Raw genomic sequence first — 21,402 nt, forward strand, 5'->3', positions numbered from 1 at the left:
TGTTTTGATTTTCATGTCAGTGATTTGTGACCATTTCTAAGAAAGTGAATAATGTAGGAAAGTAATACCAAGAACTAAATAGAAAATATATCAAGAGAAAGTAAGTAACAACATGCAATCAAACAATGACAATATTATTGATTTGAACAATATCTCATGCTGACTCTCCACTTTGAACGACACTGTAAAACTTTCAACTAATAGTTGTCTAAGCTTTGTTCATGTTCATCTTACTCACCAGGAAGTCCAGGCAGACCCTCTGGTCCATCGTTTCCAGGAAATCCAGGTTGTCCATCCAGCCCAGGCTCCCCTTTCACACCAGGAAGACCATCAAGACCAGGCAAACCAGGCTGGCCAGATTCACCCTTGAGACCAGTCAAGCCGGGGGCACCACGCAGACCTAGCAAAGGAAGATAGCCTCTGTGTAGTCAGATTAGAGATACATTATTCATAAGAAAAAAAATGATTGCATCTTATAACATCTTTTATTACCCATATGGTGAAACATAACCAGTGTCATATATACCACATAGCGTCATATGTAACCATTGTTTCTGTATTTCGTCGTCTGTGACGTCAATGAAGAGGACCGTCTCACTTGCTTACCGTGTTTTACTGCACAAATGTACATGAATAAAATGGATAATAAAGAAATTATTCCATTCAAGCAAGTGTATCATATGAAACTCCTGCAAACTTATATAGTGCTCACCTTCTGGGCCAGCATAACCAACAAGTCCTTTTCCTCCAGGCAGACCAGGCAAACCAGCTTCTCCCTTGGGTCCCACAATAGGTTCTCCAGGGAAACCAGTCTCTCCCTTCAACCCTGGAAGAAGGTTACAAAATGGTTACACTGAAGATATCCAGGGTAAGGACAGTGATGATGCAGAAACATCTGTTAGACACCATGCTGCAGCAGCACACTGTTTTTCAGGTTGGACATTTTCAGCATTTGAATGTTACTAATTTTTGAAAACTTTGGTTTGTTTCTGTTTTTTCTGCATAGGTTGTTGGTGTGTGCAATTTCTGTTTTTCTATCAAGATCATAAATGGTTCATTGTTATATTAAAGATATATACAGTTTTACGATGAGAGAGTTTTGTTATTTTAAGTCTTGAATATTAGTAGTATATATGTATATTGTGAGCATTTGGAGAGAACAGTGGATACTTTTATTCCTTATACGTGATATTAAGAATACCAAAACAAGGGGCAATAATGTCTGTTATAACATGCCATGCTTAGAATAACTAAAATCAGGAGTATTCACTAAACCATCTGCTGGTGATACAGTCCATTACAAATGCAAAACCACTATCTGTTCATTGAGGGAATATTCTGCGATAGTTTGTCTGCAAGTACACATCAGAGTGACGTACAGAGCCTACAAAGGTAGTTGGCTCACTTGCATCTTTATTAGATCATCATACCAACTTTACCTGGCAGTTCAATGCAATGATCCTTTCATTGATTAACTCTTTACTCAGGACAACACTATTGCCCGGATACTGTAAACGTACTTATTTTTGCGTGGTGCAATTTTAGCGGAATTGACAGTTTAGACTACATCGCGCGGTCAATTGTTCACGCAATCAGTAATTGGCGGAACTGCCAGCTGTCTCTTTGGCCGCCACTAATAGCAGTGAAAACAAACAGTAAGTGGCTTAACCTGTCAGGCGGCCTTTATTGCTTACTCACAGGAAATCCCTATCTGTGCGATATACTAGTACACAGTAATCCGTTTACTCACGGAAGAGATGAAAAACACATCAGTCTTATGTTCCGAACTCTGACGATCTGACGAATTAACTTCTACTGTATATGAAGCTCCTTGTGATTTCAAACAAGCCGGGTTGTTGTGAATGAGATGATTGAGTGTTAAGTGACTATTCGCTTCATGATGTACTGGTAAATAAAATCTTAATGAATAAATAAAATACTGCTGTATTATTTCTTTCCGAGTCATTTCATGGTAATCTGTTTTGTATCAAACCATCTGTCATGTGACCAATTTCCATGGTGGCCACAACACACATTGCTGTTTTCGCAAATTCGGCGATGGGATTTGGCGTGGCTAGACTGAATGAATGACAGGTTTATTCGCGGTGTATACATTTTCGCTCTAAAATGTTTTGCGCGGAAAGCGCGAAAATAAAACCTGCGCGAAATATAATACGTTTACAGTAGCATTCGGACGTTGGCTCAACGTTGGCAATGTTGGCAAAACCATTGCCAATGTTGGGCCAACGTCTGAATGCTATCTGGGTGCTTCTTGTGTGAATAATCGTTTATTCCGAAAGACTTTGTACCTGCAATGCCTGGAAGACCAGAAAGACCACCATCTCCTTTCAGTCCATTTGGTCCTGACAATCCTGGCAATCCTGGTTCTCCTTTGTCCCCTCGTGGACCAGGAAGACCTGAAGATCAACATGACTCAAGTTTGAAAAACGGAAGAGAAATTGTAATTCATATCAATGAGAAGCATACATGGTGAACCGACAGCACAACCTAATTATGATATTATTTTATAATATTAACGTTGAATAGAAATTCACCCTCAACATATATTACTGTATAAATCAGTGCTGTTTAACATGATGTACATTTGGTTTCCTCAAGCAAGAACTACTTCATTCCAGTGAAGCATAGCAGAGAGGTTTTCTTGTAATAAGGGTAAACAATGCATTACAAACGCTAAGTCACTGACTTCATTGCCATTTGCCTTACCTCTTGGACCAGACAAGCCAGGTAAACCAGGCAGACCAGATTCTCCCTTAAATCCGGGTAGGCCATCCAAACCAGAGTTGCCAGGCAAACCTGAAAGAAGTTAATTGTAAATCAGCTCAATCAACAACAAATAGAAGGCATCATTCTGTGAGGAGTATTCAGCTATGAAACCATCGGCAGGGTCAAGTTCGATTCTCACCTGGATTTCCCTTCTGTCCTGACAAACCTGGCATGCCAGGAATACCTGATGGCCCGGACAGGCCTGGTTCTCCTTGTTCTCCCTTCAATGTGTCCCAGACGTTATTGGGAAGAAATCCTGCAAAATAAAAAATCTGTTGTTCAAACTGTTACAAATATACCAGTTTTGGACAGCTTACTGGCATGCTGAGCACTTAATAATCTTCTGAAAAAGATTTAAAACTATCAACAAAGCATGGAATTTTGTATAAGTTCTTTGAAAGCACACATCAAGAAAATGTTTATTACCTACAATGACAAATAGCTTACCTGCTTCTCCCTTCGTTCCTTTCATACCAGGAAGACCAGGCAGACCAGACACTCCTGGGTCACCACGGTCACCAGGGAAACCGGGCACACCAAGTCCAGGCTGGCCTCTTGAGCCAGGAATACCAGGTTCTCCTGAGTTGCCAGGGCGACCATCTAAACCAGGAAGGCCTTTTGTTCCCTGATAAAGAAGCATGAACAATGAATATTCAGTGATTTTAGTGGCATCACACTTATTTGTGCTGAGACAAAGAACGTTCCTTTCAACTTAATATGGTGTTGACATGAATTCATATTTGACCTACCCTCTCTCCCTTGATTCCAGGCAGACCGGGAGCCCCAGGGGGTCCCTGTGGTCCAGGGAGACCTCGGCGACCAGACTCACCAGGAAGACCAACATCACCACGCTCACCCTTGAAACCTGTTAAAATAACCACAGTCTATTGAAAATCCCTGGCTTTCTGTGACTGTCAGTCATTGCTTTCTATACATACATAGAGACTCAAGATATTTAAGTCCAAACAAGTTTGATTCCATTACTTCAAAACCCCTTTGTAAATATTACAACTAGCAGTTGTGTATCTGAAAAAATGGGTACCAGGCAGTGGACCATTCTTAAGAACTACAGCTATGTATCTGATGCCCCTTAACAGACTACATGTAGGTTGTCCAGGTGCCTTTACACTGTCAGTCATTACAAACAGACATTATGTTCATATTCATTCTAAAGGGGGGCGGTGGGGTAGCCTAATGGTTAAAGTGTTGGCTCGTCAAGCTGAAGACCCGGGTTCGAATCCCCACATGGGCACAATGTGTGAATCCCATTTCTGGTGTCCCCCGCCGTGATGTTGCTGGAATATTGCTAAAAGCAGCGTAAAACCAAACTCAGTCAGTCAGTCTAAACATGTAGCTGTACGTACAATGGTGCCATCCAGATGAGGAAAAGAAAGAGGGCATTCATTCATTCTTCTGCAAGACTGGTTTGACACATGTATTCCAAGAGTCATCTGCCGTGATAATACTCTCTCACCATGTAGGTGAATGAGTTGATTTTGATGCCACTTTCCACATTATTCCAGTTATATCACATCATGCGAGCTTACTGTGGGAGGAAAACCCGCGGTGACAGCTTTGACAAAACTTTGTCAATATTGACACGATCAACAGAATGGGTAACTCAAGGTACTCACCCTCAGGCCCAGGAATGACCTCCGCTCTTGCATCTTCTCCTTTGATACCTTGAATACCAGGCAGGCCAGGCAGACCATCCTCACCCTAGAATACAGAGATGTTAGCCAATGTCATTCCATGTACACAACACCACATGCTATAACCAAAACAGGTGTGTGATTATTGCAGCAAAAACTTTGCTTGTAACAAGCTATAACTTTAATTGAAGATTGTGTGTAAAATATGGAATTTTACGTTATAATAGATATTCATTTATAGACAAAGTCTTCTCATTATAATGTAACTATATAATTGCTCCACATGCATGATATTGAGAAATGCCAACCCCAAACTGAGCCACCTAGGAATATCTGGGCAAATTGGCCCTCAAACTTAATTGAATTTACTCATTTCAACTAAACGTACTTAAATTTTCAAAACCAGTACTGCTTCAGATTGGACATATATGTGGGTGGTTAAAAAAGGATTATAATGCTGCCTTTGCTTTTCAGTTTGAACACAAGTGTTTTGTGATATTGGAAACTGAACAATAGCAGATCATGATTCAACAGTAATAACTTCAAAATACTAAAAACAGCCTGGCTAACATAGTGTCTATAGTTATACCACTGAACAAATAGCCTTTACTCTGAACAAGTACCATTCCGAATTTCTCTTGACGAAAGGCACAGAAGCATATATCAGAGTTTTATGCGACAGGCAAATGTGTGAAAATCGAGAATGGACACAGAAAAAGATTCATTGAGTCCAGAAGGATGCACAATATTATTCAATGTACCCACAACACATCTATGACTTTGCTAGGTGTTGGTAGTTTCTTTCTGTGCAGCTATTAGCATCATTTCACCCATCAGTCCACATGATCAATGATTCATTCCAGGCTCTAAAGAAATTATCAAAACATACAGTTCTCGACACCCTTACTCCACAAGACCTTCGTATTGCCTGCAAGGACCCTCAAACTTATAATTAGGGGTCCCCCATGTTTGTGAGTCAAGGCAAAAGACTTATATATGAATATCTGTAATAGACAGTATCTGTTGTCCTCTTACAGGACTGTGCTTATATCAGCTGAACTGTTTTTAAAATTTTGTGCAGTATTATTTCATTCTGGATGAAATTGTCTGTAAACTGAGTGCCGATACTTACCCTGAGACCAGGCAGGCCAGACAGACCTGGAGGACCATCCTCGCCAGGCTCTCCCTTGGTTCCAACTGGTCCTGGCTCACCTGGTACACCAGGCTGTCCAGGCAGACCATCTAGACCAGACAGACCTTTCTCTCCCTTAAGACCATTCTGACAAAGGCTGCAGGAACCACCACGATCACCTGTGGATATGGGAACAATATAGTTTCTACACTTTACATAGAAGGAAAACGTGTCATAAGATAACACATCTATTCAAATTGAAATATCCAGAAGATTTCTTGGTTCCAATCTGTTATTGAGCATTTACTGCAGGGAGACTAACTTTGAACTGACGGTAGATAATCTCTCAAGATATCTCTTCAAACTCTGTGAAAAATCCGGAAGATTATCGCGTTCCAATCACATATCAAAATTTCATTTCAATAAATACGATCATGCACTCCCTTTGGCCATTTGTACATGACTGTGCATTTCAGACTGCTGCCTACTACAGCATTAATAACACAGGGAATAAATAGAGGATATTATATGAGTGCCCGTGTCATACTTTGTTTACGACACGAGTGCCTAAATGTTGGTATTTCCCAAGCGAGAACAAGGGATATACCGATATTTAGGCATGAGTGTCGTAAACATAGTGTGATATGGGCACAAATATAATATTCTGTTTATTACAGAAGTTGACAAATTGAGGGAAATAAACCAAAATCTACTTTCAAACATAGGCAGGCTACCTGCCGTCGCCGCATGTAGAACACAACGTCACAGACGAAACGTGACGTCATAGCATTGTTTATGAAGTCACGTGACCATGACAAAGTAATATTTTGCCCTAGGGCATCGTATGAAAAATATGAACCACGATATTTTCGCCCTCGTAGGTAATAAAATGTGTTAGTTTCTCAACCAACTGACCTTTATCTCCAGGGAGACCGGGAAGACCATCACGACCAGGCAAACCAGAGAAACCTCCCCCTGACCCTTCTCTCCCTTGGGACCTGAGGGGCCGGGCAAACCCTTGGTAGAATTTCCAGGTGGACCAGGCAGACCTTTAGGACCTCTCTCTCCCTTCACCCCAGGAATACCATCCAGACCAGGCAAACCAGATGGTCCCCTGACACCAGGAATACTTGCTCCACCTTCACCTGGGAAACCAGGCTCTCCCTTCTGTCCAGATAGACCAGGAGTACCAGGGCGACCATCCAGTCCAGCAATACCTGATGTTAAATAGAGACGCAGGCTCAACATCAACCCTACAGTATCTACATTTGACATACTGAATTGTGTCATTTGTCAGATTTCATTAGCAAATGTCCAGATAAATATTCAGATACCATGCCTGACCAAGAAGTGCAAATATTGACTTAAAGTATATTTTTTATTGACTAGGGATCCTTTTTTATTTTAATGAGCAACTGGGATTATTATGAAAAAACTTTCTTCCACGTAAGGCTGAAAAGAAATGACAATGGGGTTGTGTGTATTACAAAACAATAGCTGTTTACTGTTTATACTGAAACCAAAAGAAATGTAGTGATTCCCTCCAAAACTTGTGAGGTTGCTTGACAAAACATAAGTTAATTGCAGTGTGTGTTGTGTTTGTTGAAAGAACAGCTAAACTTTACCTGGAACTCCAGAATCTCCTCTATCTCCCTTGGGGCCATCAAGACCTTGAGTACCAGGCACACCAGGGATTCCAGGACCACCAAATGGACCATCATTACCACGCTGACCTTGTGGTCCAGGGAGGCCTGGCAGTCCTGGATCACCAGGCAGACCACGTGGACCAGCGGGTCCAACTGGACCAGGTGGACCATCTCCTCCAGGTCCCTGCATAATGTATCATTAGCAGGTGAGCAAGGTATGGTAAGCATTTGGGTTATAGCATGGTAAAGCATTTAATAAAGGTACTCCATGGTCAAACTGTAAGAAATGGAGGCTTTATATTTCATGTTTTAAAAGGCAGTAGTGAGCAACTTTTCAATTGTCCTCTCAGTGAAGAGACATACTTTTTGAAAACTTCTGACACCAAGTGATGATAAGAGAACAACGTGTTTGTTCATTGACTGATTTGGATTATCATCACTGCAGCGGTCCACACAAGTGTCACTAGTGCAGTATTTTCCCATTTACCAGTTAGCAAGTCACCTATTCTGTCTTTGGTTGAAGTACATTTATGGCTCGGGACAATTTGATTTTACACAGTTTGACCAGAAAGATACTGCAATTGATGCTTAAATAACTATTGTAACTTTGAGCAAACTTAACCACACAAGATGATAGGCATTTATGTCAATGTAACTGCTTCAACTTATTAACTCAAAACTCAAATAATATTAGTTGGCAAGGTTCCATTATTATTTCCAATGGGGAGTTACTGCTTTAGACCATACTTACTCCTGCTGGACCAGGGGGGACCTCTCTGACCACGAAGACCATCAACACCAGACAGACCACGATCTCCCTTCATACCACCAAGGCCAGCTACACCAGGGAGACCATCCATACCGCGGTCACCCTACACAACAGGGAGGATACATAATGGTAGACAAACACACGCATGTAGCAGGCACAAATCTGGTACATACTTTCAAGCATTGCAATACGTGATTCACTGTCACTGGCCATGTTCATTACATCATTAAAGTGAGTGAGTGAGTGAGTTTAATTTTACGCCGCACTCAGCAATATTCCAGCTATATGGTGGCGGTCACATCATTAAAAAACCATAGGGCTTTATTCAGCATATTATAGCTGTTGATATATATCCTAATATTTGTATAGATTTCAGATACAGCCACAATATCTGAAATACATTTCATCTCTACCAGAAAGTGTTTAATCTGACAGTACCTTTTGTCCAGGTTGACCAGGAACCCCCGGATAACCTTGTTTACCCTGGAAAACAACAACAAAATATTTAACAGATAATAAAGCTTTTGCAACACAATGATCAGCCGCTACATGTATCTTTACAATCAAACATTCGTTGTTTTTGTATTAGTGCACATAATTGTACCCTACTAGCAAAATATACACAAAATATTTGTATTGCAGTGTATTTATTATGTCTAGACATCCAGAAGAAAATGTGTCATGGGATGAAGAATGTATGGAATGGAACTGGCACTTTCAGTTGTTTGACATAAATTGTATGAATGTGTTGGATTCTCACTACAATGTATTGTTAAGATGCTAGGTTAGTCAACTCACACGAGGACCTGCAATGCCAGGTACGCCCTTCTCACCAACCATTCCTGGTGGACCAGGTAGGCCCTGAAATAATCAAAAACATAATTCAAAATAATATCCTGGATACAATTGGGAACACAATTTGTCCAAGAGCGATATTTTTTTATTAAATTTGTTACTCATGCTTTAATGGCAGATTGCCATGATATCAATATATGGACCATCATCATTACTTATAGTAAAATCCAGCTATGTCACTGGCTCATTTCTTTCTTGTCAAAATAAAAAATCTGTCAAATTTTCTGATGTCTTTGAAATGAATATGACATCTTATTGTTAAGTGATTATTGACCCTGTTTGTATCATGTCAGAAGGCCAGTCTTGTTACTTTGAGGTGACAGTGACCGGTGAAGGAAAGTTTTGAAATCCTACCTGCAGACCAGCAGGTCCCTTCATGCCAGGCAGACCAGGTTCACCCTTCATACCCTGAAATGAACAGAATCAAATTGTTGATGGGAACAAGTATGTGAAGTTTCAGATTCATTAATCTTGTGGTTACTGATGATAAGATGCTTCAGACCAAAACTGAGCAGACAGTCCTACACATGAGCTTACTTGACATTAGTAGTGGTCCGATTAATTGATTAATTGAAATAATCGAAGATTGGTCGCAGTGCCTAAACGACTAAGCAATCGATTGTGTTTTCTCATAATCGAACACAAACAATTTTGGAACACTTGTTTGCATCAACAATATTTTACACAAAGTTGGTTTTGTCTGTGTCATTAAATTTACATTTCATAAGCACTACAAGCTCGTTCCAAGTCATGATTGAATTTATCTTAAAGAATCCAGGAAGTCTGTGTTCCTAACATACTAATCATCCTTTAAATATGCGAAATTTGCCAATGGATTTTGTGCAATTTGCAAAAGACCCAATTGCAAATTACTACATGTTTTTTCTTTATTTTTTGTGTGTGCATTAACAAAGATAACAGGAACATTTGATAAATGACGCAAACCAATTATTTTCGATGATTGATCGGTTGTAATGAACCAATCATCAATTATGAGATTTCAACCAATTACCAACACTACTTGACATTCAGTCTTGTTGCCTAATAAAACCAAAATAACACTGTCAGTTTACCATTTGTGCAGATCCTAATACATCTAGCTCAAAGAGACAAACAGGGATCTAATTCCTCAATTGTTCATCATGTCACATTCCAAAAGTCATAAAATTAGTTTAGCAACAGTGTTTTCAAGTATTAAAACAGTAAAAAGTACTTGATGGTGCCTGAATGGCATTCTACAACATAGTCAGAGTCAGAAATATTTATCAAGGCACTTCATCAAGTTAAACTGCAGAACCAGTGGACATGAAGCTTTTCATATACATATACATAAACATCACGTCACCACTCACCTCATCTCCAAGCATGCCCTTCAGTCCCTTAGGTCCTTGGATTTGTCCTGGAGGATTGGTGAGAGCTCCTAGACCACCTGGGGGTCCAGGGTTGCCTGGGGGTCCAGTGGAACCTTTCTGGCCCTTTTCTCCATGAGTGCCCAAACCCATGTTACCTTTCTCTCCTGGGGGTCCTCGGTCACCAAAGGGACCCTGCAAAGCAAAGTCTACATTGCTGTGGGTGTGTCATAACATACATGCAAAGGTGTTCCTGATGCTGTGACCAATAGCTGCAGCTGTCATTCATAACTGTTACAGTGTAAGATAGCTTTAGCAGTAGGATGAACCTAAAGCTGGGATCTACAGCTGCAGCTGTCATTCATAACTGTTAAAAGTCTTTAGCAGTAGGATGAACTAAAGCAGCTGTGTCATTCATAACTGTTAAAAGTGTAAGATAGCTTTAGCAGTAGGATGAACCTAAAGCTGTGATCTACAGCTGCAGCTGTCACACATAACTGTTACAGTGTAAGATAGCTTTAGCAGTAGGATGAACCTAAAGCTGTGATCTACAGCTGCAGCTGTCATTCATAACTGTTACAGTGTAAGATAGCTTTAGCAGTAGGATGAACCTAAAGCTGTGATCTACAGCTGCAAAGCTGTGATCTGTCACATTCATAACTGTTACAGTGTAAGATAGCTTTAGCAGTAGCATGAACCTAAAGCTGTGATCTACAGCTAAAGCTAAAAGTGTGATCTACAGCTGCAAAGCTGTCATCTACATAACTGTTATAACTGTTACAGTGTAAGATAGCTTTAGCAGTAGCATGAGCCTAAAGCTGTGATCTACAGCTGCAGCTGTCACACATAACTGTTACAGTGTAAGATAGCTTTAGCAGTAGGATGAACCTAAAGCTGTGATCTACAGCTGCAGCTGTCATTCATAACTGTTAAAAGTGTAAGATAGCTTTAGCAGTAGGATGAACCTAAAGCTGTGATCTACAGCTGCAGCTGTCATTCATAACTGTTACAGTGTAAGATAGCTTTAGCAGTAGCATGAGCCTAAAGCTGTGATCTACAGCTGCAGCTGTCACACATAACTGTTACAGTGTAAGATAGCTTTAGCAGTAGCATGAGCCTAAAGCTGGGATCTACAGCTGCAGCTGTCACACATAACTGTTACAGTGTAAGATAGCTTTAGCAGTAGCATGAGCCTAAAGCTGGGATCTACAGCTGCAGTTGTCACACATAACTGTTACAGTGTAAGATAGCTTTAGCAGTAGCATGAGCCTAAAGCTGTTACTTGTAATTGTTACTGTAGTCAAACACCTGCAATAGAACCATATGCTTAAGGCTATGATATGATACAATTTAGCAAATGTGATTATAAAGATAAAGATATTTTTAATGTTTGTAAAATATTCTCAGAACTTCTAGTTTTAACTGTGTTAAATTTCTGATGTATTTGATAATTTGTAGGCATTCTCAACAAGGAAAGCTAGTACATACTGGTGGTCCTGCTAAGCCAGGTTCTCCTTTGGGGCCAATGGGTCCATCTCTTCCGTGACTTCCCTGTTGTAAACAAACGTGTACATGGATATTTGCACAAATTTAGTTTGTGTAATTTCTGTTTATAAGTGCAGCTTAGTCATGTAGTTTGATTGTGTTGCCATGGAAACCAATAGATAATGCAACATGATGCATAAAAACATTTCCTATATTTCTGATTCTTGGAATACAGAAAAAATTGCCACTGCTTTTGTCATTTTTTTTCACATATCAAATTTGAGGATGTATCACATATCAGATTTATAGACAAGGTTTTGAGAAAATTGTCATAGTCCAGTTAAATGTTAGTACTCACAGGCAACCCGGGTAGGCCATCTGCTCCAGGCTCTCCCTGCAATATGGCAACAATAATATTAAGAGGTAACTGCAAGAATTAAGTGCATTGTTGTAGATAATTAGAATACCTGAAAGCAAACAAGGATATTTACCACTTCACTGCTCACACAGTGATCTGAGATCTCATATTTCTTGAAAAATACACTTTCCACTGCAAATCTGATAGCATATTGCAATTCTAAAAATTGTTAATTTAATAAAAAAACTATCTGCATCAATATGCCTTCCAAAATTGGACACAATCGGTTTCCTTGATTTTACAAGGATGCACTTATTGTACACTACCTTCTGTCCTGGGAGGGTTACTCCAGCAACTGATGGCTCTCCCTTAAGACCAGGAATACCATCTTGACCAGGTGTACCAGCTTCTCCGGGAATACCTGGCAGACCAGGAGATCCAGGATCTCCCTATAACACATGAGAAAACAGTGTCTGAGTAAATACACAGGGATATATCAAAAACTGTTGGTCAATTAATACTAATTGCAAGAACCAAGCTGTAAAGTTTCCATGTTTTATTCCATGAAGAGTCAATGATATTCACTTCAAACATACGATTGATTCGACAAAATGTGCAACATGCTTGTTTGCTGTGTTATTGTTGTTGTTAATACATAGCAGTATTTAAGCTATATGACACCAGCCTGTACATAAACAAGTCTCGAACAGACAATCCTGTGATCGGAATTGAAAGCAACAAGAGAAGGTATGATGAATTGGAACACCCAATTCCTTAGCTGGTCTCCAAGAACCAGTATTGATAGCTGGGGACCTACTCTGCCCTGAGATCCCCCCAGATACAAAAGCATACCAACAGTTGGATCTCAGTAAGGTCAGTAAAATGGCACTGTATACATATACTCTCTTGGGAAAGGACCTCAATTAATCGAATTACCAGTAAATAAATACATAACAAAGAATGATAAAATACTTATGTAACATGTTAAAAAATAATTTTTATATGATACATTCAAAGTGAAATACTTACAGCATTAAATGGAGTCCATGAAGAGATGGTGGAGACTTTTAAGTGAAAGTATTTAATCTTCTTTTGATAATTTTGTAATAATTAGCATTACTTTCACTTACCTTTGTTACTCGATTTGTGTCCTCAATGTTTCAATTCGTATAATTGTTATTGCTATTTTAACACTTATGTGGAACCCCACTCATAACTCTACCAACTAAGACTGACTGACTGAGTTTGGTTTTACGCGCCGCTTTTAGCAATATTCCAGCAACATCACGGCGGGGGACACCAGAAGTGGGCTTCACACATTGTGCCCATGTGGGGATTCGAACCCGGGTCTTCGGCGTGACGAGCCAACGCTTTAACCATTAGGCTACCCCACCGCCCCTACCAACTAAGATGGAGAGCTATACTATAACTGTGGCATCTTTCTTTCAAAAACTTAATGTAAATACAAGACATAACTTATTGTAAATACAAGACATAACTTATTGTAAATACAAGACATATTTATAGAAGCATATTAGAAACAGAAATACATCCAGCAATCTGTGTGCATTTCATTTTAGTTTGCTTTCTCACCATACAAAACTTGTTTATTTTCACTATGATTGGAACAGATATATTTTTATTGTAAATCTTAAAATATAAAAAAATTATTCTCAGAACACCTGGCATCTACTTATTCACTTTCGTGAGTTTATTATTTCATTACTATTTCAGAAATGCTATAAGAACTGTGGTGTGGACTTGGAGAGTATTTGAGACTTAATCCGATGAAGGACACAATAAGGGTATGTTCTTTTACATCAGAATAATAACAATCAAGTTCCTCTGATAAGCCAATAAACATGGTATAAAATAACAATGGAACCATATGCCACTATCTCCTTGCCACCACAAGACCAAAAAAATATACTGACATTTTCAAGTCTTGAAAGTCAGATGTGTGTGTCAGGCTGTAAACTGACATTTCAAACATGTTCATATTTCTGTGATAGCAAAGATGGATGTAGGGATCTAGTTTCAGTATGTACAAGTCGTGATTAAAGAAGTTAGAAAATAAGAAGGTCTAGTAAACTATGTCGAAGAACCATGGGCCATGTATCTACGTCACTACTCTGTTATATGACTGTCCTGAAATGATTTGAATTATTACAATGGACAACGTCAATACTATTGGGGAAAAGTCATTGAAATGTAACCAGGTATTTCTATCCAGACCTTAAGTGTTTTGTAAAACAATTCCTCTTTCATAAATCATAAACACTGCCCTGCTATGTTACGAGGCCAAGCACTGTGCTTCGCTTCAAGTCAGCTCAAATTTCCATTCTGATTGACATCATATGTATAAGTGAGATAGGTCTCTGGTTGTGGGTTGCTGACCTAGCAACAATTTGCCACAGCCACAAACTGTGGCCATATTCTCCCACATGGACACCAAACAATTGAAGCATACCTCAATCGCATTATGTAATGAGGGACATTTAAACTTTTTACCCCCAAACAGACCTGAAGACTTTCAGTATTTATGACCAAATATTAAGCATTCTTTAGAGAAATTATTGAAATGTTCAGACAGGATATACAAAAAGCTTTCAAGATACCGTTGACAAAGAAAAGCAATCGTCTTCTCTTCTATCATTAAGATTAGAATGTTGCTGTATCAGCAATGCTAAATACTCGATGTACCTTTCTGATTTTATATCAGTACATTGTTTGGCTAAAATCATATCCTGGATTCCCCTTTCTGTGCTAAAAGAATGGAAGGTTGTGGCCATTTCCAACATCCTGTGCAAACAGGTTGTGAGAGTCAGCAGACCCACCCATCTGTAATAAACACTGGGGTTATTTGGGATCTCACAGTTCAATCTCACCATTTTACCAAAGGAGGCTCTACACTTGAGGGTGCAAGACATACAAAAGGCTTTTTTGTCCATTGATTTTACTTCCCAACTCCTGTGAGTATTTGCTGTGATATATTGGTGCCTATATATACATAGGCATCATTGTATCTCACCAGCCACATATCATAGGACTTGTGACTAAGATTAGTAACTCTAGCCACTTTACCTCTTGTATAAGTCTGTGATTGTTTCATCATGGTAACAGACATTTAGCTGACCTCTATAGTCTCTGAAACTAAGCTCCTCAAAGATGGCACACCATCAACCACAATCCCCCCTGTGATAAACCCATGACATACGGTACATAAAGACATCATTGTTACATTAAAAAGGAAATCCACAATGAAGCTGCTCCAACATAAGGGTATACTATTTTTATTACCAAATTTTTGTGTGTCTTGTGGAACTGTTCTGTCCCTTTTGTATCAGAGCAATCTATACAATATTTATACATAGTTGTCAATTTCTTTGTGGACTAAAATTAATCACTGTAATCACAAATATAATCATCGCAGAACTTCTATCTCAATGAAAGAATGCTACACCAGGATTCTGAACTTCATCTTCTGAAGAACTAGCCTCGCCCTTCAATAAAGATGTCCATGTCAGAAGCAATTGGTCTGCATTGACATTATCTGTCCACTTGACCACAACATGAGGTGGTGTCAGTCACAATGATGTTGGAGTCAGGAGCCCTATCCTGACAGCCTTCTGGGACCCCCTGTGGGAACCCTCCTGCAATCACTGGGCTATCCCTCATTCTGCTTCTACTGATAATGGACCCAATCACTTGTGTAACCAGATCTTTTCTAGACCACCAGCATCCAAATTCGTCCAAGACATGACCTCATTTAATCCTCAGCAGTAGGCCACTTGGTTTGGTCAAGCTGGCTATCCTCTGTCTTGACAAAGATCAAACGCTGAGGTGTAATCTATAACGTACTAGAAGCGGTCAGAATTGCAAGAAAGACTACAGAGTGAATCCTTTTTTTATTGAAGTTTTCTTAGCTGTAGTCCAAAAGTGTGGGTGAATTTACACAAAAGATGTTTTCCATACTGTTATCATGGCATTGTGCTCCAGACACATCTGGTGGCTTCAATCAGGAAGTCTTGTAGATATCATAGATCTAATTTTCAAAGATCATTGCATACCAAATCTGGTAGCCTAGATTCCCAGGAACTAGATCAGGACTTGTGAAGCAGACAGTCAATGACCACCCGGTCTGACTCCACAGACCTCCACATCTCATCAACATTAAATAATCCCAAGGAGGCAGTTCCTGAGTTGGCAAAGTTAGTTATGGCATATGTTGTAGCGAATGCTACCACCACAGGTGGTATGAAGGGTTATAGGCGTAGCTAGTATCTGCTGTGTCAGCAGTGCTGGACATGCAACAAATTGGATGGTGGTGGTGCCAGCTATTGGTAGGGGCATCTGGCAGAAATAGGTTGGTTGATGTCAGATTGGTGGAGAGAGACATCAGTTGGATGTTGAGGGATGGGGTGGTAGCCAGTGGGTGGTGAAAGGATGGGGTGGTGATGTCTATAGGGTGGGGGTTTCCTGGCAGGTAAGGGATTGGTTGATTAATGCCATGGGGGTTATGAGCTAACTGGAGCAGCTATGGGGCTGTTAGTTAACTGTACTGTGACAGCTGCAGGGTTTGTCAATTATACAATGACAGCTGAGAAGTGGTGGTTGGATAATGGATGGTATGGTGGTTACCATGGGCTTGTATGGTGTGTTCAGCACTATGGAAGTGATGGTGTATGTATATTGGACTGCCATCAACAAAGGAGGCAGGAGGTGCACTTCCACAGGTTTATCTCCACCAAGTGTTAGGATTGGATTTTGGAATTTGGTATTATCACAGTATCTGACATGTACTGCTTGGGATGGTGGCAGATGCCTGTGTGTTGATGGAGTGTATGAAGGGAATCGGTTGATGCAGACTCATTGCTGAAATACCTTCTTCAGTTTGATAAGGACTAGGGTTCATGAATACATGTACTTTGAAAATAATCTAGGAGGTTTATCTTGATTTCCTGAACAAATTCAATTTGTATTCCTCTTAGTACCCAAAAACATAATCAAGGGGCATTCTAACATTAAATTGAAATTTTGTTCAGAAATACACATATGACAATCTGTATTGTACACTTTTGAATTTGAATTTCCACTTGGTATGTTATGCATGATAGGATTTCGAAACCTCAAGCTTGGTAAAGAGATGCCCATCCCGTATCAAGCAAGCTCTGTTTGTGCACATGTGGTCAGTGTTTGTACTTTACTGCATACCATGTAGCCACAGCCATATTAAATATGTCCTGATGGAACAGGAAAGGCTTCAGATTTGCTATCAACAAACTGGTCAAGAGAACCATGGTTGTCTTATTTCAAAGAAAATATATCTGGGCATCACATTTCAGAACAGCTTAGACTAAACCAAGGATATGTACTTTTCCTTAGTCTGTTAATTAATTCCTATATTTTTCTACATTACTGAAAACATCTCATGAATTGTAAACCAAAAGTATGTAGGCATTTAGTTTAAAAATTAGGTAGGCCTGCGAGTTTGAGCAAATGTAAATTGCATGTCTTTTTTAATGGAATGTATTGCAACAAAACAATTTTAGATTTCAAGCACCCATTACCTTTTCTAAATTCCTACTTTTACGCATGGTCTATCCAATATAAAGGTGATTGTGATCTTATCCTCATCTATCTGTCAGAAGATGGAAACCTGGCTCCAGATAGGACAGTCTTAATGCTATAAAGCCAGCAATATACCCCACTGGGGATGTTGCCTTTATGCTGCTGCAAGAATAACCAGGCCCATATGCTGAGAACATTCATCCTATTTACTCTGCGATCTAGCATTCTTGAAGCCCCAGTTTTATGGTATCTGGTAGGTGATGACATATCCTCTGTTACCAAGCCTAGAAATTGCACTATCTTGCCCACTATATGGGGGCTGTGTTCCTAAAGTAAATATAGCCCAAACATGAAGTTGGAAACAAAGCCTCCATGTATCACTCCCTCCACTGAGCAGACAGTGTTGTCCTGGGAAAGACCATCTAGGTTAGGATCATAACTATCATCCGTGGTCGGATTTACCACAAACCTTCTCATCAATTTGTGTTTAATACTCAGGCTGTTCCCATCAGTTAAATTATTTACCTGAAGTACAAGTGTCTTTAGGGAATTAGTCTAATATATATCTACTCAAAATCACTCTTGTGTTAAACTTGGATGCGTCAGACTTAGGTTGTCTCAATGCGAAAACTTGGTCCCTGCAAATTTCTTCTGTAATCATTGTATCAAACCTTGTACAGCTCAAAGTACTTACATAGGTCACTTTAGCTGTAAGAGTTTTGGTGACCAGATTGGTAAAGCCTTTTCAGTGTTCCAAGAGAGTAATAAGCTAACTAACACATTAACAACTACATGATCTTTCAGTGGAGATGATACTCAAGCTGAGTATGTTTCCAGTTTCAGCAATATCATAGCATTCAGAATAGAAGCCACCTACTAATACTGTGTACCTGTTTTCATCTGCATCCATCAGATGACATGGGGAACACCGAAACTATACGTACCTGTTTTCAGCTGCATCATCAGAGCATGTGCAATATGGACGGTTATCTACTAAAACTGTGTACCTGTTTTCAGCTGCATCATGAGAGCATGTGTAATATGGACAGTTATCTACTAAAACTGTGTACCTGTTTTCAGCTGTATCATGAGAGCATGTGCAATATGGACAGTTATCTACTAAAACTGTGTACCTGTTTTCAGCTGCATCATGAGATCTACTAAAACTGTGTACCTGTTTTCATGTGCAATATGGACAGTTATCTACTAAAACTGTGTACCTGTTTTCAGCTGCATCATGAGAGCATGTGCAATATGGACAGTTATCTACTAAAACTGTGTACCTGTTTTCAGCTGCATCATGTGAGCATGTGCAATGGACAGTACCTACTAAAACTGTGTACCTGTTTTCAGCTGCATCATGTGAGCATGTGCAATATGGACAGTTATCTACTAAAACTGTGTACCTGTTTTCAGCTGCATCATGTGAGCATGTGCAATATGGACAGTTATCTACTAAAACTGTGTACCTGTTTTCAGCTGCATCATGTGAGCATGTGCAATATGGACAGTTATCTACTAAAACTGTGTACCTGTTTTCAGCTGCATCATGAGAGCATGTGCAATATGGACAGTTATCTACTAAAACTGTGTACCTGTTTTCAGCTGCATCATCATGAGAGCATGTGCAATATGGACAGTTATCTACTAAAACTGTGTACCTGTTTTCAGCTGCATCATGAGAGCATGTGCAATATGGACAGTTATCTACTAAAACTGTGTACCTGTTTTCAGCTGCATCATGAGAGCATGTGCAATATGGACAGTTATCTACTAAAACTGTGTACCTGTTTTCAGCTGCATCATGAGAGCATGTGCAATATGGACAGTTATCTACTAAAACTGTGTACCTGTTTTCAGCTGCATCTACTAATATGGACAGTTATCTACCTGTGTTGTTTTCAGCTGCATCATGAGAGCATGTGCAATATGGACAGTTATCTACTAAAACTGTGTACCTGTTTTCAGCTGCATCATGAGAGCATGTGCAATATGGACAGTTATCTACTAAAACTGTGTACCTGTTTTCAGCTGCATCATGAGAGCATGTGCAATATGGACAGTATCTACTAAAACTGTGTATTGTTCTTATTCGCATCAGCAGAACAGCATCAGGAATATGGGCAACATCAATTAACATCTGTGTCCACTACATACCTGAGTTCCATTGCAACCATCCAGACCAGTAGCACCCCGAGGTCCAGGTGGGCCAGGGAATCCCTAGAAACATAAGATTGTCAACAGGATGTAAATTCAAAGCGAGTTTAGAATTGAAAACATACGAATTCATCTGAGTAGGATAACTGAGATATAGCGAGATATGTGTCTGAGTATCATTTCTTTACATCTCTATTCCAAAATATTAATATAAACCTAATCTGAAATACTTTTGAATATCATCGCCTCCGTGGTGCAGTGGTTAGAGCGTCCACCCGGAGAGCAGAAGGTCACCGGTCCGATCCCTGACCGCGTCATACCAAAAGACGTTAAAATATGGTACTTGTTGGTCCCTGCCTGGCGCTCGGCATAAAAGGGTACAACAAGGACTGGTTGGCTTGGAGTCAGTATAATGTGTCTGAGTGGGGTATTTATACTTAACTGCGGCATGGTATCTCAGTAAGCTAGCACTATAAAACCAGCTCATGTCTGGGCTAGTACAAGCAGCCGCACATACACATACACACGCATGCACGTCGTCATATGAGCAAAATATTCTCAAGCACGACGTTAAACCCAATTTCACCTCACCTCACTTTTGTATATCATCTATTATATCAATCGCAGAAATTACAAAAGAAAGGTGGTCTAGTCTTGCTGATCAAGCAGATATAGCTGAATTTGAACATCAACATTGGTTTAATTCATCGTGAAGTTTTGTAGCTACTTGGTGCCTGTTCTGACACTGACAGGTCATCAGGAAACAAAACCTCTATTCATGTAGTTTTAGCAAGAAGAAAGCCCTGTGGGGCAGCATGTTCCAGTCGCAGCGGAAACCATTTGTCATGCACAAGACTTGAGCTGTAAGTTAGCACCAAGTGTGTTTTATCAATTACACAGGTCTGAAGGCTGACATTTATGCTTCATGTGTTTATTGTTATAGCATATCATGCAGCCAGACATGCTGGGCATATTGTACTCAGTTCATTCATCTCCCTACATATGCTGGAAAGTAATATGCAGCAAATGGATCTTATTGGTTGATGGAGAAACAGCATCTGGTTGACGACCACCAAATATTGTAATAAATCCTGTTTCATCATACATAAAAATGTCTTGTTAAATTAGTTAGTGCCAACAAGGCACTGAATGAACAAGTCATAATTCATCCCTCAAGAAAATTTCTTAAAGTATTTGTATACAGTGGAATTGCACTGCTTCAACTCTGAAATCTGAAGACATTACTTTAATATCCTTATATTGTCACAAGATATATGTTTGTGACAAAGATTGTTCAACTTCTTTGAAATGTAAGAAATAGCCAGTCCCTAGTCATCATGATTGTAAGAGGCCTACATACAAGACCTTCATAGCTGACCCATCTTCCAATGCTGTTCTGTGTGCCATGAGGAGCCCTCACAGAACATGTGCATCCAATTTGTTCACAAGGATCTGTGTTTGTGACTCAACTGAGAACAAATCTGTATAAATACATCTTGTGAGCCAACATGCTCCTTGAACTTGATCACATTTTCTGGAAGAATCTGGTCCATTTTCTGGAACTTGAGTGTCTGGGTCAATGCACTACAGAGACGGAGCTGTCATGGAATGTGAGGACCATGGTAAAGGGTGTCAGGGAAC

General features: G+C 39.7%; 1 protein-coding gene across 1 annotated transcript in view; it reads right to left on the reverse strand.

The window, feature by feature from the left end:
- Positions 1-21,402, reverse strand: part of LOC124277940 (collagen alpha-2(IV) chain-like) — a 73,094-nt gene that overhangs the window by 13,110 nt on the left and 38,582 nt on the right. Inside the window, 22 exon segments of the mRNA XM_046713660.1 lie at positions 239-400; positions 713-826; positions 2,310-2,417; positions 2,728-2,817; positions 2,927-3,043; positions 3,235-3,412; positions 3,537-3,652; positions 4,422-4,506; positions 5,572-5,750; positions 6,487-6,544; positions 6,547-6,788; positions 7,197-7,401; positions 7,773-7,792; positions 7,969-8,089; positions 8,425-8,469; positions 8,785-8,847; positions 9,196-9,249; positions 10,194-10,385; positions 11,679-11,741; positions 12,034-12,069; positions 12,360-12,482; positions 19,762-19,824. Of these exon segments, the coding sequence (XP_046569616.1) occupies positions 239-400; positions 713-826; positions 2,310-2,417; positions 2,728-2,817; positions 2,927-3,043; positions 3,235-3,412; positions 3,537-3,652; positions 4,422-4,506; positions 5,572-5,750; positions 6,487-6,544; positions 6,547-6,788; positions 7,197-7,401; positions 7,773-7,792; positions 7,969-8,089; positions 8,425-8,469; positions 8,785-8,847; positions 9,196-9,249; positions 10,194-10,385; positions 11,679-11,741; positions 12,034-12,069; positions 12,360-12,482; positions 19,762-19,824 (2,434 nt within the window).

Source organism: Haliotis rubra, unplaced genomic scaffold (assembly GCF_003918875.1).
Source record: "Haliotis rubra isolate DU_JTF1 unplaced genomic scaffold, ASM391887v1 Scf106, whole genome shotgun sequence".
Taxonomy (NCBI): Eukaryota; Metazoa; Mollusca; class Gastropoda; order Lepetellida; family Haliotidae; genus Haliotis; species Haliotis rubra.